Below are 18,661 nucleotides of genomic sequence, written 5' to 3'. Positions count from 1 at the left end.
ATAACCTACACCTCTGAAAGAATAACAATATTACCTGTAAGTTTGATTTTGGACAAACGAGCTAAAATGCCTGGTAAATCATCCAGCTCTAGTTTCATCTCTTTCCATTGTTTTTCTTCCTTGGATGCAGGTCCTACTACAGTTCCTGTGCCTCCGGCGATTACTGTGGACTTCAGTGCTTCAGATTCATTAATAACTCGTTTCTCAGATAAAGGCGGCAGAAGAGGTGAAACCGATCTGACCTCATGGATAACCGTTTTTTCCTGACCTGAATGCTGGCCTTCAAGGAAAGGAGGTGCAGTTGATTCTGACTTCAACTTTGCTCGCTGGCTGAGGGTTTTGCTATGCTGTGTTACATACTGAAAAAAACAATATAAATTTGTAAAATAAAATAAACTACTTTTTATTATAGATTCTGTGGGCCTATGAAGCTATGTAAGTATCTACAAATTTAATTCATCAAAAGTTTTAGATTATGCGGTTTCCATCACATTGCTTGGATACATAGGTCACATTATCCCAAATACACAGAAAGGTGAAAACCTCTCTTGAGCTATTGTGGCCTAGAGAGTAGTTTTAATTTGAGCTGTAAACTGTTTATGCTGTTTCAACAAGGAAAGTTCTTTGTCGCTGATATGCAACTAAAGCAAACTCAAGAGTAGACACAATGAAATCAGTGGATTTAAGTGCACTGATTTTAATCAGTCTATTCTGTGTATGACTAACACTGGATATTTATAGAAAAAGCTTCACCTCACATCACTGCTATAATCACATTATTTATTTATTTTCCCTTCAAGAAGTTTCATGGAATAGTCTTTGTTTTCCCTTTGTAAATAATGAATACTATTATGCGAGAAATCTATACAGTACAATGAATGCAGAGTCTTGATTTTCACTGCCTTTTGTAGCACTACACAGTATTATACCAACTTACCATTCGCTTGATGAAATTTAACTGTTGAAACGTAACTCCTCTTACTTTGGTGACCCTAAAGAAACAAGCAAACTTGCATGGCATTTGCTGCATGGCTTTTGTCTTGAAGGTGCTGGAAAAAGTCCTACAAGCAAGGGAGGAAAGTCTGAATTTACTTACAACAGAGATTAGATTGAAAACTATTACAGATTCTCAGTTTCATCAGCAGGAAAAGATGCAAATGAAAACAAAGCATAAAACAAAAAATCCTTGCAAAATCCAAGGGGAAGTCATTCAGTGTTTCCTTTCAAACAACCGATCAAGCTAATCTTTTCCACTCCTGCTACTGCCATTGGCTATAAAACTGTTTATAACTAGACAAGCATCAACAAAATGGAATATTTACTTAAAAGTAGGTATTGCCCATTAAAATAGCACCAGAGTTGAACATTCACATCAGGAGAACATTTCTGGTTTTTGCACCAGCTGCAATGTGTGTGTTTATTACAGATCTTAAAAACTACAACTATGATATAAGACAACCATAAAACTTCATTTTTAATTGTCACAGTAAAAAGTCTCATGACAATAAAGGCAAACACTAAAGCAATGTTTATGAGCCTGGTGTACGTGCTTCAGTTCGTCAAGTCGACACATCACAATTCCATTGAATGCTCACTAAAAAGTAGCTTCTATGTCTGGAACAAACAATTTCATTTATTTAACATGCTTTTTTGTATGCTTGCACAAGTTACTCAGATAAAGTATGCCTATTAACACACATTATTTTAACTAGGAAAAGTGCATATTCTCTCAAAGGAATACAAATCTTGAGTTGAAAAGAAAGTACTGTAACATAAATCCACGGTGAAGAGAGGGGGAAACCTTTAGTCATACACACATTTAAAGGAGAGAACAAGGAGAATGTAAAGAAAACTTAAATACTTCTACATAGTAAAACATTTTCTCTCTCTCCATCACAAAACCCCTGAACCTGCTGAATCTGTTTCCATTTTTATGCTGTTGTTTAAACTTTTATTGTAGAGGACGGTTTTGTTTTTAATTGTTGCAAGTCACGCTAAGCAACTGAAATACCGAAAGGGCAAGGGATACATTGTCTAGATAATATATAAAAGAATCAACATATTTTAAAGAAACACGTGAGGCCAAAGGGGAAAAGTCACTAAGGAAGGTGTGCAACATCCTAGCCAAATTGCCCCTTTCTTGATATTTTAAACCAGTGAAGCAGGGAATTCACTTAGAGAACTGAAGCTCATTTCTCCCCATCACAACATTAACTACAGTCCTGAAAAAGAGACACTAGTAAGTCTAAGTGCCTGAAGCTTTCTTCACTGCCATATTTCTGCGTAGAACTCTGCCAACATTTTCATTTACCTCCATGTAACACCCCTTCTTAAGGAAAATAGGAAACTATCTTATACCAGGGTCAAACCATACGAGAGCTGTTACCCCTCTTCCTTTCAAACAGCTACAATTCCCAGTGTGGTTTAATCAACTATGCCAGGGACTGTATTTAGGGTATTCTGTAACGCAAAGGATGTTCTCCACCACTGAACAACATCCACTGCCAATGTCTTATCTACTTTCAGATCCACACAAATCTTTCCTTCAAATCCTCATTGACCTTACCCTGTTAATCTTGCATTTTCATATCCCAAGAGATCTCTGACACTGACCTTTAAACCTGTTGTTCCATCACCACAGACCATCCAAAGGATCTCAGCTCCCTCAAAACTATCCACCCTTTGTGTCTTATTGCCCCCTTGTACCCTAAACTGTCTTCCAGAACTTTAAGGGATGGTGTGACTCTCCATTCTGCCAACCCCCTCAAAAATCCTTCTTGAGGCCTTAGACACAGCCCTTTAGTCTTCACCTCCCACTAAACATAAGCCTTAAAACATACAACTGAAATGAATGCACCTTCTTTCCCTGTGTATCCTTGCCACCATCTTTTCTTTTTGTTCAACTAAGATAGTACAGTATAGGAAAATAATTGAATAAGAGTGGGTAAGCAGAGAAAGATTTTTCTCACCCTGCCTATAATAACAAAAACCCCAGCAAGTTATGATTTTTAGCAAGTTGCACTTTTTATTGAAGGCAACCCTGTATTGGGAAGTTTTTAATGTTTAACGTTTCATTATGTTTTTATACGTGTTAGAAGTCACCCAGAGTGGATGGGGCAAGTCAGCCAGATGGGTGGGGTGTTGTTGTTGTTGTTGTCAGCAAACACAGCAAAAGAGAATGGGGGGCTGCTTTCTCCCCGAATGTTAGCTATTTATTTATTTATTTGGCACCACCTGTGTACACAGAAGTTACCACAGGCTTGTAATCTAAAACTGGCACCATGAAACAGAAGCTGTAGCCAACAACACCAGCTTCAGTAATCAAGCATACATGCCTTGGGTCCCGTAAAGCAAACCCTTTCCATTTAGTAAAAGCAATCATATCTATAGCATTGTTGGGAGAAGACTGCTTTGGACTAGCTGCTCGTTCTTCCGGCTCGGCTTCTTTTACCATCACTCTGCTTCTGTTCAGCGGGCAGTGCCCCTGCTTTGCACGTAGAAGGTCCCAGGTTCAGATGCCCAGGGAAGGGAAGGCCTTGCTTGAAATCCTGGAGAGCCACTGACATGCACCTCACATAACATTTAGTAAGCGCTGTCACGGGGCAAGGCAGGTTCCTATGACCTAGAGTCGCCCTTCCGAACACACGAGAGCAGAAGAAGCCGTGCAAAGAGGAGAAGCGACAGGCAGAGAAGCCCGGAGGAGAGAGCCATTCCTTCTCTGGCACCTTCCGAAAAGGCGTTGCCCCTTCTCGCCTTATTTTGGCACCTAAGAGTCTCTGTCCTCCCCTCCCTTCTTCTCCCGCCCCGGCGGAAGGGGCAAGAGCTCCCCGAGGTTTTTCCTCCCAACTTCCCTTTGGTACCTGCGGGAGCCCGAGGCGGTGCGCGGCGTAGGAAGGGCAGAGAGCGGGACTCGGTGCCCGCCCTGCCCTTCGTTCCCCTCAGCACGGTTCCGTGGGCGCCGCCATCTTGCCCGGCATGATTGCCGCCCGGCCGCCCTCCGGATTCCACTTCACTTCCGCGGAGCTAAGGCGGGACTTCCGGGAGGTGGGCGAGTTCGGCGCGCGCGGCTGGAGAAAGTCGCGTTTTAAGCCTAGGCGCGCGCGGCGGGGGGAAAGAACAGGCGGAGGTCGCGCGCTGCACCTGGCAGGTGCTTTGCTGGAATCGCAGGCGCTGCGGTGGTGCAGAGCGGGTCCCTCTTCGTGTCCGGTGTCTCCAAATATGCTTCAGCCTCGGGGAGGGTAGCAGTGGCTCCTGGCCAGCGGGAGAAAGCGAAGCTGCGCCTGTTGAATTTCTGCCCCTGATGTTAAGGACATCGTGGGAGAAAAGCGGGCCGACCACGCTGCTGTGTTTTGCGTTGGTGGTCTTGTCAGCAACGTCTACAAATAATATAGGATGGCAGCGCACATTATTTTCTATCATGCAAAGTACCTAAAATCAAGAGATAGGGTGCTTCCAGGCAGATGTTTGATGGTAGGGTTGGTGCTACTCAACCAGCAATTCCACAGAAAAACTGACATGCTGAAACGTCCTGGGTCAATTCTGTTTCACAGAAACAGATCGTTGTTATTGATGGTTGTTTATTCTTTTGTTTACATACCACTTACATGCCAGAATGAGCTAGTTTGAGCCAAGCTCTAGGCAGGAATGGATTTCACGCTGGGAGTTAGGTACCACAGCCAGTGAGCATGCGAATAGAGGCATCCATGCAAGTCAAAAGTAGGAAAATCCCACCCTCTTTACTCTCTGGATCACAAAAGGTGATATTTCGCCTCCTGATGACAAAAACCAAGAAGGGCGGTTAGTGAAATGTTGTACATATCAGCTTGTTTAATCCATCTAAGTGTGCATTTAGAGTGGACTACAATCCTGCCCAGGCCAACACAGTGCTGCTTCCTTCAAGACTACTGCCACCTTCTTGCTGGGATAAAAACTGTTCATGGCTGGAGCAACTGAGAATTCAGAATACAGTGGTACCTCGCAAGACGAATGCCTCGCAAGACAAAAAACTCGCTAGACGAAAGGGTTTTTTTGTTTTTTGAGCTGCTTCGCAAGACGATTTTCGCTATGGGCTTGCTTCGCAAGATGGAAACGTCTTGCAAGTTTGTTTCCTTTTTCTTAACACCGTTAATACAGTTGCGACTTGACTTCAAGGAGCAACTCAGAACGCGGTGTGGTAGCCTTTTTTGAGGTTTTTAAAGACTTTGGTGATTTTTGAAGCTTTTCCAAAACTTTCCCGACACCGTGCTTTGCAAGACGAAAAAAATCGCAAGACGACAAAACTCGCGAAACGAATTAATTTCGTCTTGCGAGGCACCACTGTAGTCAGATCACTCAAGAGAAAGGGTTAAGCACCTCCCCGCCACCCATTGCTGAAGACTACAACCTCCCACAGCTGCAGACAAGGCAACAGTTACACACAGCTGTCAGTCACATGTAGCTTGACCCTTAGTGCCTTCTTTTATCCCACAACTGCGATTTTTGTTGGACCCTAGCATGTTTATACTGTGTTGGTGGTTGTGGTGTGAGATGTTGCAGTGGAATTCCCTGAAGAAACTCAGGCTGAGAAATATTCAGAAGCTTCTTTCTTTTGGACAGCCAAGTAACCGAGTTTTGGTTTTAGAATTATAGACAGGCTGGAGGCTTTGGCATTTACCTTCCCTAGAGAGTTTTGAACTGGACTGGGGACTTTTCTGACTTTATAGTAGAATGTTGGAAGCAAAAGAAAAAGCTGGGAGCCTTGAATAACCTTTCCCCACTGGAGTCTGTAGTTTATTTGGACATTCCTCACATTCATCAACAATTAAGTGCTGAAATGATTCCTTGTTGAGAGGCGGTTGGCTTCTTTTTTTGTTTTTCTCCAAAGAACAGTTCCAATAGAGATAATGAAAAATACACTTTTCTATAACTGTAATAAATGCATGTTACCTACAAAGCTAAAAGCAGACCCTCCCTGATTTATTCTAGCTCATCAGGATCTCAGTAAACTGCCTCCTTTTACTGTCTTTCCAAGATAGTAATGAAAGGAGGGAGTCTGATAAATGCAAGACCACAATATATAGCCAATGGGTAGCATTTAGTTTGGTGAGTCACAAGGCATATAGCTCTGTGACAAAAGCTGTGCTATAAATGCCAAAGTGAGAGGAACAAAAGCCTAGCGCCAATCACAGGAGAAGACTGATGCATGAGTAGGAGATGCTACTCATCTCCTTAACACTTCCCTTCCCCCTGGACTGTTTTTCCACTCAAAATTGTTGCTGAAGATTAATTCAAGGGCGGGGACATGAAAGAGGTTCAGCACTCCCTTCCATCTGCCAATCCTCCACTATGATTGGTGCCATACAATCCTCTTGGCTGCTGAAGAAGGGCTTCTAGGAGGTCACACTCCTTTCTTCCCAGCATCTTGACTGGCTGGCCAGTTGGCTGAAAGAAGCCATGACTGCTCCAGTTTGGATCAGGACCATGTGGATGAAGGAGATCTTAATCCTTTTTCCCCATGCTGCGGCAGCCCCAGTGCAAGCCACCTACCCACAAAGTTGCTATTTGCTGTAGAGGGATATGGGGAGGGTAATATAGGTGCAATACAAACTCACTAGGTCTGTATGTTTTCGCTTTCATGGCTAATAGCAACTGTTTGCTGACATTGACTATTGGCATCAGTGCTCTGAAAGAAGGTGGTAGGGTTAAATCCTGCAGGCACCATGGTTCTGATCCAAACTGGGGGTGGAGGATGCTATGGCTGCTTTTAGTGTTTTTTTTTTGTTTTGTTTTTTTAAGGCATTGGAAATGCAATCACTTGTCTTTGATGTCACAACAGCCATTAGCCTCTGGACCCAGGTTGCCTATTGAGCCAATAGCTAGAATATTGCTTGCATGTTTCCCCTTATTCATTCTGTATCTGTACTAAAAAGGCTAGGGCATCCTTCTCTAAGCTTTTGCCTTGTAGCTGTTTTGTACTGCAGCTCCGTGAGCCTCAGCCAGCACAGTCTTATGACAGTGGAGATAGAACTGAGCCATCACGGCCAGTATCCTTCTTTTAAAGCCACCCTAGTTGGTGGCCAACACTTCATTGTTGGGTACAAATTCCATAGGTTAGCTATATGCTGTGTGAAGAAGCACTTTCTTTTGTCTCTTCTGAATCTTCCAACATTGAACTTCATTCTGTAATACGTTTTCGGTTTCCTGTTTGGCTCTGTACTAACATTCTACTAGCGTTCAAGACCAGACATCGTTTAAACAATATTTCTAGGAAGTCTAAATTTTACCCAGTGAATTGCTGTGATGCATAGTTTTTTTATTCTTCATGTTTCACTGGCTGCTATATAAACAAGACATACTAGTGTCTGCTACTTCAGGACGATGCAATATTTAACAAATTGAGCCCTATTAATGTTAATTATACCTATGTATTAAAAACATTACGCAGTCCTTTTTCCTATTAGTTCAAATCATAAATATGACAGTGGTGGCTTAATTAGGTTTCTGCAGTCTAATACAACTGCAAATATAGTATCAATGCAATATCAAGTGGATGTAGGTTTTGATTCACAAAGAATGCAAAAGTTTAATATTAACGTATTTTGTATTGTACAATTCTCTATTGTATTCTTCATTGCCATTGTACGTTGCACTTAATGGCCACCAGTATTTAAATATTTTAAATTAATTCCAAAAAATATTCAAATGTAATGACTTAATATGATAAAAGACAAATCTGGGGGCTGTATATGGTTCGTGAGATGAAACACCAGCAAGAGTCTTTACTGGATAGATTTGTTGTCAGAAAATGATGCTAAGTCCTACCATAAAAATACATGTGTGCTTCATATAATTTGTCACTGATGTTAGCACTCCACTGAGACTTGGCATACTTTCCAATGCAGGGTTTAAAAAAACCTAAGTGCAAAATAAATACTGAAGTGGGGTGGGGGTACCTGCTGTTTCATTTCCTAAGTGGTGTGTAAAAGGTTATCAAAGTAACTGCCAGGAAATTTAGTTCAATGGTGGGATGTAGTACTGGAGACATTGCATAGCTGTAGTTCTGTTCTTCTGGTCTGGTCTGCTAAGTATGTATTGTTATGGGTTAGTGGGGGAACAGGGATCCCCCAGATCTCTGGGTACCAGATTTTCCCATCTAGATTCTTGGGAGCTGGGGTTTAATCAGAGCTGACAGGCTGAGCTTGCTTTTTCTGCCTGTCATTTTCTGCCATTAAGAAGGGCAGAGGGAGATGATGTCATCTACAAGGCAAAAGACCCTACAGGTAACCCTATGGGAGTGGGGGGGGGTGCCAGGGCAACTTGGGCCTTATGTCACATAGAAAAAAAAGTTGTTCTTTTACACCAGTGGTTCTCAAAGGGTGTGGTACACCACACTGTTATGGCAGGAGAGGATGGCAAGTGTGGCGGGACAATTCAAGGACAATCAAAGAAACATTTAAACATTTCAGTGTAGCATGGTATAGTAGAGTATCAAATTTTTATTTACCGGTATATGTTTTTACAGAATATGGATAGGTATCTTTTCAAAATCAAGCACTGCTAGGACTCCCCCCCCCCCCAAATGTATTTCTTATTAATAAAAAAAATACTGCGGCGCAAGCAAATTTTTATTCTGAAGGTGTGGCCTAGAAGAAAAAATGATGAGAACTACTGTTTTACTCAGAGGCTTTTTGGCAAGGTGTCCTGGGAACAAAAAGGAGTTCCATGTGGCGCTGTCTGGAGGAGGTTGTGTGGCAAGTCCCCCCCCCCCTTGGGAAATAAAGACACAGTACACGGCATTTAAGGTTAATGGGCGGAAAAGGCCACAACTTTATTGATTGCAGGAACTGAGCGGTATTGGCCTAGGCATTGGTCCTATCAACTAACCAGCTTCAGCCCGATTGCATGAAGGCCAGTAAGGGTTAACCACCAGGGGGGGCAGTCCTGTTGATGTACATCAACTAGGAGCTCCCCCGGGGTCACCGCTCGGGGGCGTGCCTTAGGCCCACACCTCCATAGGCTTCGGACAGGGCAACGCCCCCCTAGAATCCTTTACCGGACTACCCTTTGCTTTGGGGGAAGGTGATGGCGCTTCCTTCCCCCCTTCATTTTATAACAACGGCAAAGAGAGGGCGGTCCTCGGGTGCGCCGGCCCTAAATAGCCCAGGCCACGCCTCCCTGGCCAGCCAATTAGCTGGACAGGGCGATGACGCGCCCGAGGATTCCCTCATTCTCGTGGGGGCTGTGAGTCAGCCCCCGTGTGTGGGGGGGGAGGGCGTGGGCCCGCAACCCCACCTCCTCTCCAGTTCGCAAGTGGCTTTGCACCAAGAGGCTGGGGGCCATGACTGGCTGTTGCTTTGGGCCCTAGCTTGCTGAAGCTATGAGAGACACAGTTGGGGCGTCATGTTCTGCACCCCCTCCACTGAAGGCTCTAGGTGTCAATATGAGTAAAACAAACCATATTTCTTAAAGACACTCATCTCTGCTGTGCCTTGAGTGCCTGGATGAGTGCCTGAAACCCCCTGCATGAGTGCTTGGAACCCCCTGGAATCTTGCTACCGCTCAGCAGAGGTTGTGGGTGGCATGAGTGAGTGTGTTTGTGTGATCCAAAGTAGAATGTTTAAATGTAAAATAAAGGCTCATGGCACCACCGAATACTATTGATATTAAGAAGATTTATTGCTTTGGATGAGGGTAACTTCCCCCACCCCCAAAACTGCTTTGATGCAAGCCACTCCAAATATGTCTGCTTACGGTTTCAAAAAGACCTATAAATCCCTCCATCTTGATTTTCAAACAGCCCGTCTATCCATTTTCACCAGCGTGCACTCTATCTGAATCTATTAATACATCCATAACTGCGTCTTATCCATCCATTCCTCTCTGCATATGTTTCATCCGTTTACCCATGGGCACTCTATATCTATCCAGCCCTGTCCAAATGCACTCCATTCATGTCCTAATACAGTTCATCCACTGACCTCTGTCTGCATCGAATCTGTCCCTCCTTGCTTTTTATCCAACTTCATCGACATATTTTATCCATCCATATTTTAGGATGAATTGAACTCGCTGTTTGAGTGGCTGCTAGCGCATGATAAGCTTATCGTATCCCAGTATGCCTCCTATTACCATCATTCATGTGATGAGAAGGCTCAGTCTGTGATAGCTGACCTGCAATGGAGATTTTAAGCAACCGAGGTATTGCTTGATAATTATCACTGGAGAAATATGACCTAAGAATCTCTATTTATCTTATTACATCTATACTTGCATTCAGCCCAGTTGCTCTATCATTCTGTGACACAGGCCTCAAGTCTTACTGAATTTCCTGCTGTTTATAATGCATCTCTTTCAGTGCAGCAGAATATCTTAATTTTTTTCCAGTGGATCATTTCATTGACAAAATATTTTCCCAAAGCTTTATATTTATTTTGTATTATTTATATCCCTCCTTTCTCCAAGTACAGGACCCAAGGTGGCTCACAACATGAATTAAAACAGATACAACTAAAAATGCCTCAATCAATATAATTTTCTTAAGAAATAAATAAATAAGTTAACCTGTGAACACAGCACTGAATTTGAACACTTAATATTGTAAAACGTTAACAGAAACATCAAATTCAAACAATTTTTGTCACTAGAAAAATTGTATTTACAACTGTGCTCTCTCACAATGCGAACGCTCTGTCCCTGATGTTGATGTTCCAGCCAGAGAAACTGCATTTAAGTGTATGAGTGACTGACTTACAAGGGTAATCTCACTCCAGAGCATTGTAATTAGGCATAGTAAAGCTATTATATCACTGATCCAGAGGTTCCATAAATAATCCTTTTTATAGTTCTGAGAACACCCAAGGTCAGATTAGGGAGAGCTTTAATGTTTGCTTTACCTATTTTGCTGCAGGGGCATGATTTCATATTGGTGGAATTGAGTTGCACATGTTTTCGTTAAAAATAAATAAATCCTAGAATGCTGGCGGGACTATCTATATGCTGACAAGTAAGTGACATTATTTCTATCAGCCTGTCTGTCATGGCCTACTTTACCTTCTAAAGTCCTTTTTTTGTTTAATATATTAAAGTTTATACTTTGCTACTCCTCCCACACAAGACAGCCAGAGTGCAGCAAAAAGTTGCTTTAGGTAACGTCTGAGAAAATCCAGAACCTCTCCAGCTTTGCGTTGACCATGAGCGGAGTAGGTTCCTCCTGTCTAATTTTGGGTTCAGAATGACTTAATGTTTCATCTTTGTTACGAAGTTGTGATAGTAATAGGAAAACTACTAAAAGCCCCAGAAAATAATTGAACAAGCCTGTGCAGTAGGTTGTTAGGAAAAGGTCTGCAACAAGACGAGGAATGACACCAAACCAGGGGAGAACCTGAGAACATCACTCGCACTTTCTCCCTTACACCTTTCTTATTCCACAGAAACCATAATGGGAGGGAATGGAATTAATTAATGTTGTGTCTAGAAGTTGAGACATCTATTGTGGTTCAGGAACGCATATAATAAAGAATATTTGTTGCCAAACATGGCAATTTTATTAATGGGAAATGGCCAAAGAACTCTCAATCATTTGCTCCCAAATGCTTCTCCTGAAACCTCTTAGTCTATTCTAGAGTAAGCTTTATTGGGGATTTTAGCTAAAAAATAGATCCTGGAGTGCAGCCTCTCCTCCATTTGAAGCCCTTTGGATTTACAGTGGTACCTCGGTTTAAGAACAGTCAGGTTTAAGAACGATTCGGTTTATAAACTCTGCAAAACTGGAAATAGTGTCCCGGTTTGAGAACTTTACTTCAGTCTAAGAATGGAATCCGAATGGTGGAAGGGCACCAGCGGCAGGAGGTCTCATTAGGGAAAGCGTGCCTCAGTTTAAGAACGGTTTTGGTTTAAGAACGGACTTCCGGAATGGATTAAGTTCATAAACCAAGGTACCACTGTATTGCTAAGACTGGTATTCATGAGTAAGGTGTTCCTTTTGTAGGTTCTGGAAGTATTTTTAGGCCATCCATTACATACCACAGCAAGACAGGATGTTGTGTCACCAATAGCCCTATGAAATAAATACAGTGGTACCTCATTGAGCATCCGGGATCCATTCCAGAGCCCTGGGCGCTTGACAAAAGAGACGCTTGATAGAGCATCACTCTGCGTGCGCACGTGGAGCAGTTTTCACGCATGCGCGAAGCAGCAAACCTGGAAGTAACCCGTTCCAGTACTTCCGGGTTTGCCGCAGACGTCCACCGAAATGGACGATTGAAGGGGCGAACGTTTGCGGAGGTATGACAGTAGTGAGGCAGTGCAATTCAAGAGTTAGGATGAGGAAAAACCTAGGTCTGCATCCTTCCTCAATCGTGAAGCTCTCAGGTGACCTTGGATCAATCGCAATCTCTCAGCTTAACCTACCTCACAAGGTTTTTGTGGGGATAAAGTGCTACTTTGAGCTCTTTAGAAGAAGGGTGAGATTTAAAAAGTAATAAATATTACAGATTAATCTATTTTGTTCAGGTTGCAGTTTGCTGTAAGCTCTGAGTTGAAGGGTGCTCACCGTATTATAGATGAGGTATATGTGCAGAAAATTATACATGCAAAGCAAGCCATCAGTGTCATATTCTAAAGAAAAAGGCAAAATCCTTAACATAAGAGTTGTCAGTGAAATTTAGCTAAAGTATAGCTCAATGCAAGTTTGGTACTTACTTCTCAGGTGAACCATCTGAGAAATATTAAGGAAAGCCAAAAGTTTACCACTGAAATGACCCAAATTTCTCATGGTCATCTTGCACATCCCAAAGTTGTCTCGTCCGAAGACAAATCTGGAGTCTTTTCTTCAGGCGAAACATTACCATGATCTTGAGTGAAACCGAAAAAAGTTCCACTAAGTGTTGCAACAGCCATATTTCACTATGAATAGCAAATTTCTCAAGAGTGGTTCCTCAAATCCTTTAGTTGTGTCTAGATTTTGACTACAGTGGGAAATGAAGTGAATTTGATGACATGGGGAATTTTAAAAGTTCTGAGGAGATGAGTGAATTTTCTCATTCCTACTCCCACGGTCACCAGTTAATGCAAATAAAACATGAGAAGAAATTCATTCCGCTTGGCCTTTAAATATTATGTTCGTGTGTGTATGTTTCATCATGATTTCCCTGTAAAACCACGGGGAAGAAAGCTAGGAAAGAGCCTGCAAAATATGAATCCTTTGGGTAGAAATGCAGGGTGTAGAATTAAGGCAGATTACCAAAAAACTACCCCTTCCATTAACGAAGTGCCATAAGAAAGCCTTAGTGTGAATCAGAGAATGTATATATGCAGCCTATTTTGAACAGACCAGCTCCCATTGAAGGTTCAATTTTTCAAGGCTACCCCCTTAGGGCAGTTTCTCCTCATTCATCAGGCACTTGTTAACACACTAGGCTATTCATTTTTCTTTTTCTTTTTTTTTTTAAAGAAAATGAATTTGCAGTGTACTGGACGGGAGCCAGAAGCTGAGCTGGGGAAAAAATATTTATTTGTATCTACACACAATAATTCATGTCTGCCCCCCTAAATCTGGACTTTTCCTCCTAATCCACATAGCATTTCAAAACATTTGCAGTTCTCTCGGCCGATTAGCATTGGCTTTCCTTGGCTCAACCTATTCGTGAGAAGTGTAAGCTGCTGAAAATAGCTGAATGCTTTAATTCAGTGATGGGGAAAGAAGTTCCTTTGCTGACTGTTCTGCCAGTTCATAATTCAAAGATTCTTCTGTCGCACAGAGAGCCATGTATTGCCGCCACCCCTTAGCGATGCCCAAATGGGTAGGACTTGTTTTGACGTAGGCAAGGGGTTTTCTTGACACTTTCTAAATTTCCATGCTCTGGGAGGATGATCGTTCCAGGCGTCACCAAACAAATGAACAAGCTGTGATTTTCTTAGTCTTGGCATTTTAAGGCCCAGAACAGCCAGCATTTGCCTTTTTCAAGAGCAGCAATGACAGGAAGAGGAATACCTGTGGCAATCATACCCTTGGCTCTCCAATGGAGATGATGGCAGCCAGACATTTGTAACACCTCCACGTTGCATAGCTTTGTGGCCATGTCCTCCTTACTGAAACTGCTGAATCTGTGATTGGTTAGAAAATACATACCTTCCCAAATCAGGCCGTGTTTGTTAACTAGGCCATCATAGGCACTTGTCTCCTTCTTAGAACATGGGTTGAAGAATCTGTGGGGCATTAGATGTCTGTGGACTACAACAACTCCAGTTATCCCTCGCCCTTGTCCATGCTGACTGGGGCTGATGGGAGTTGGAAGTCCAGTGATACCTGGAGGGTGACAACCTCCCCACCCCCTATTCTCTGCCATTCAAATGCTTTTACCTGTACACTGGCTAGGCAGTTGTCCTGCCAATGTACCTTGCTTGATATCAACCTAGAACTGACTGGAGGGTAAGACATGAAAGAAACTCTTGAGCTACTTCTCTAAGTCACTTGTTTGTAATTGATTTGCCAAGTGGCAATCACAGGCCCATGCTCTGTTGCTGTGTTTCCACAAAGAGGGAGGTTTTGTGAGCAGTACATTGGTCATGAGTTTGAGAGACCTGTGTCCAAATATCAGGCTTAGCCAAAGACAAGCTGTGGGGCCCTTGGTGTACAGGGGTGGGTATCCAACTAAGTTTAGACTTAAGTTCTCCACATCCATTGATTAAGAAAAAGTGACTTCTCCAGTCCCCTAGATGTTTTGTTATGTTGCAAGCCACCTTAGAAAGGGTCACCCCAGATTACACACAGGTACGCAAAGAGTTCAGAACCTGAGCATGTTCTAAGACAATCTTTCCTAATCTGGTGCCCTCCAGATGTTTTGGATTACAGTGCCTAATCAGCCCCAGCCACATGGGAGAAACGATGGGGAGCTGTAGTCCAAGACGGCTGGAAGAGGGCCTAACCCCAGGTTTTCACCTGATGCTACTACTGCAGTCACCATACAGGGGCTTTTAAAAACAGAACAAGTTCACACATGGGCCTTGTCAATTGGGCACAGGCTCCCTGCAAGCTGTGGGCTTGCAACTGAATAGGTGCAGTTCTCTCCAGTTGTTTTGCAGATGATCAGTGAATATCCAAAATCTAGTGAAGGTCTACATTCATATAGGAACATGGACAATTCCAACCAAATTTTAAAAGTAAAGCAATCTTAAAGAGACAACTTATTTATCTGCCAGGATCAGAGTCATTCTGAGTCCCCGTGCTTTCTGTACTGTGAGTAGTATGTCATACACTGAGGCAGCCCAGTTTCCTGAGTCCTTACATCTTTCCCCCTTATTTTGCTCAGTTACTAAGAGATTTCTTTAAATGAACTTCAGGAGTTCAGTCATTTTAGAGTCGTCATTCATATAATCTACTCTTTATTTATTGATAGAACCACTTTCTGTCTTGCTATTTCCCCTCCTTTTCTATATTTCTAAAAGCCATTATTAATACCTATGGGAACATTAATGCATGTTACTATGCTTGTCATCTGTTTGAATGCATTGCCTGCTTGTGTTCACCCTGGTATGGTTTCTACATTGCCCCCCACCCCCACCCCCAGCTATGACTACCAAAATCTTCCTTTCTCTTTTATTTCTATCATGGTGCAACTCTATGTGAGTTTACTCAGAAATCCCACTGTATTCAACGAGGCCTACTCCAAGGTAAGTTTGCAGAGGATTGCAGCCTCAACACTGTTGTCTCAATCAAAACCCAGTAGTGTAAATGTTAGGCTCTGCTAGGCCTAAAGTACAGTGGTACCTCGGGTTAAGTACTTAATTCGTTCCAGAGGTCTGTTCTTAACCTGAAACTATTCTTAACCTGAAGCACCACTTTAGCTAATGGGGCCTCCTGCTGCTGCCACACCGCTGGAGCACGATTTCTCTTCTCATCCTGAAGCAAAGTTCTTAACCTGAAGCACTATTTCTGGGTTAGCGGAGTCTGTAACCTGAAGCGCATGTAACCTGAATTGTATGTAACCCGAGGTACCACTGTACAGTGTATTCTATGCAAACATAAAAATCGGCAAGCATTTATTCTCCCAACTCTTCAGAATTGTGTATGGACATTTTGTTCCACAGCTATACCTACAATATCCCCAGAATCCAAGCTGCATCAAAATACAACAGAAATCTACTTCTAAGGCTAGAAATCAAAAAGATGAATATCTTTCATTTTTCTCTTCCTATATCTTATACAACCCAATCAAAGGTTGTTGATCCTGCTCTTGGGAGTAACAGCTGTAAAGATGAGTTAAAACATCCATTCACCTGTTGTAAATAACATGATGAATTACTGTAGCCAGCAGGGACAGGTGAATATTATTATTTGTTGTTGTTGTTTATTAAATTTATATCCTTTCCTTCCTCCCAAAGGAGCCCAGGGCAGCAAACAACAAATGATAAAATAATAAAAACATCTTTAAAACAATTCCAGTACAGATGTAGACTGGGAAAGCGCTCAACTTAGGACAAAGGTCCTATTCTGGAGAGTAGCACTTCTCCAGGGGTTTAGGCAGAAGTCTTCTGCATCATCAGCTACGTCTGATCCTTCTAAGTGGAGATGGAAGGGATTGAACCTGGAACCTTTTGCATACAAAGCATGGCCTATGATCCCTCCCCAAGAATTTTTGTTTTGAAGGACTGCTAGAAGACATTGTCATATGAAGTGCTTTGAACTCAAAAGCACTACATAAAACTTATGTGTTGCCATTAATAACATTGTTGCTATTTCAGCTTGTTGCATTGCAAAGCTCTTAGTTAACCTTGTCTCTGATTAATGGTTTTTTACACCGTTATTTCTCCAGATTGATGCTTTTATTGCTATTAAGACTTTGGGGCTCCAAAAGGAAGTTTTCTTGTGTTAACCTCATTGAAATGAACGAGAACTGCACAAGTTTTCAAATGGTGGTTTCCCAGTGGTTTACACCATTTGTCTTGTCTTTTTGCTTGGCGGCAAGAGTGTGGCTCATCGTTAAATCAGAAATTCCAGATTTACAGGTAACTGCTCCTTTCCGCCGTGTATATCCTCAGCTTCTCAAACAACCCAACACACTGCTCCACTCTATCAGAATGGAACCCATCCCACTGTTTAATTAAAAGTTTCCATGTGCTTGTTTCTCCGTGGCCTCTGAGTGGGAAAATTAAATCTGCAGGAACAGTGGAGGGCTTTCATACGGTTTTATAGGAGAAAGCACTGCTGCCATTTCTAATACACAGAGTCTACTGTAACCCACCTGAAAAACAAGGAGGCCAACCCAGATACATAAAGCATCTCTCTATCAGCCCAGCTGCAAAACCTCCTTCTTGGAGTTGTTGATACAAAACATAGCACCAAGACTTGCATTAGTCACAGGATCTGCAGTTCACACTGAAGCAACCATTTATGCTTGGGAGATCAGGAGATCCAAGGCATGTTTGCTGAAGCTGGGGACAACATGTTGATGAATTCACACCACAGTTTGAGAAAGGGGGATTATTTGATATACCAGAGCCTTCGAGAATGGGCACCCATTCAGGATCCTGCCAAACTTAAATCCCTCATTAACTGAAACCTAACCCATGATTCTGGACTGCTGCCCAAACTGGCCTGGAGCTGACCATCAACTGCCTGCATCTGTCCACACTAAGTTCCATTCTTCCATTGTCAAACTGGAGGTCATGCCTGCATCCTTGAAATGGTCAAAAGCGACATGAAAGGATACAGCTGTTGCACCTCCCATTCATCTGACTACTACAAAGAATAATATAGGGGATTACTAGCAGTAGTAGCATTAGTTTGGCATTAGTGTGTATGTGTATATACTGTCGGAACATGCCTGGGGGGACCCACAGCCCCCGGACTGAGACAAACCTCTCCGGGCGTCTTCCTTGTGAAACGCAGCTCAGGATGTTCATAAATCTTCAGTCCCAGTGCGCATCAGCGACACATATCCTCAGATATGCGCACACTGAAACAGCAGAGTATAGCAGAAATGATGTGGAGATGAGGTGTGGCATTCTAAGTAATTTATTAAGCAATATATACAGGACAAAGCGATTATGGCGTCCTCTCACATCTTCTCCAAGAGAGACAGAGCAAGTACAAAAGTACAATACAGCAGAAGAGATAGGACTGACTTCCGTTCTCATACTTTCCAAGCCTGGAAAGTAAACACAGATATGTGATGTAACAATCACACATCCAGCAATGGGAGAATGAAATACACTGACATACATACATACATACAATATTAAGTAACATGTTTAATGGCCATTAAATGGGAGGATATTGTTTGTTGTTATGTTATGTATTTTGTCTTTTTAAACTGTAAACCACGCTGTGATTTTTGGATGAAGGGTGCTATATAATTTTTATAAATAATAATTAATGCTACATATCGTTGGGCCATCACAGATAGAGAGCCTTATGAGCTCAGAGTGTAAGAGAGAAGATTATTTATTTTAGTGGAGACAATGAATGAAAACTCAGCAAGCAGTAATATGGTCTGAGCAAGAGGAGGCCATGTCCATCACATCATACTGACACTGCCTTGGGAACTACTGAGCCATCCAACTGCACAGACAAGGCTCAGGAGCTGCCTTGGGGATTGTGTGAGACCCTGGACCACATCAAGGTAGGAGAGAGAAGCAAGACATATAAGGCTGAAGTATTTATACTGATCATGTGGGTCACATG

The 18,661-nt window shown here is 42.5% G+C and overlaps 1 protein-coding gene across 1 annotated transcript in view; it reads right to left on the bottom strand.

The window, feature by feature from the left end:
* COX10 (cytochrome c oxidase assembly factor heme A:farnesyltransferase COX10) overlaps positions 1 to 4,006 on the bottom strand; it is a 93,790-nt gene extending 89,784 nt beyond the window's left edge. Inside the window, exons 1-3 of the mRNA XM_080994046.1 lie at positions 3,861 to 4,006; positions 938 to 1,061; positions 35 to 359 (exon numbers count right to left, since the gene is read on the bottom strand). Of these exons, the coding sequence (XP_080850172.1) occupies positions 35 to 359; positions 938 to 1,030 (418 nt within the window). The 5' untranslated portion in view covers positions 1,031 to 1,061; positions 3,861 to 4,006. The remainder of the gene's footprint in view (positions 1 to 34; positions 360 to 937; positions 1,062 to 3,860) is intronic.
* Positions 4,007 to 18,661: the final 14,655 nt, after the last annotated feature.

Source organism: Podarcis pityusensis (genome assembly GCF_964106645.2).
Source record: "Podarcis pityusensis genome assembly, chromosome: 2".
Classification (NCBI taxonomy): domain Eukaryota; kingdom Metazoa; phylum Chordata; class Lepidosauria; order Squamata; family Lacertidae; genus Podarcis; species Podarcis pityusensis.
The sequence above is the reverse complement of the archived record's forward strand: the minus strand, read 5'-3'. Positions and strand labels throughout refer to the sequence as shown.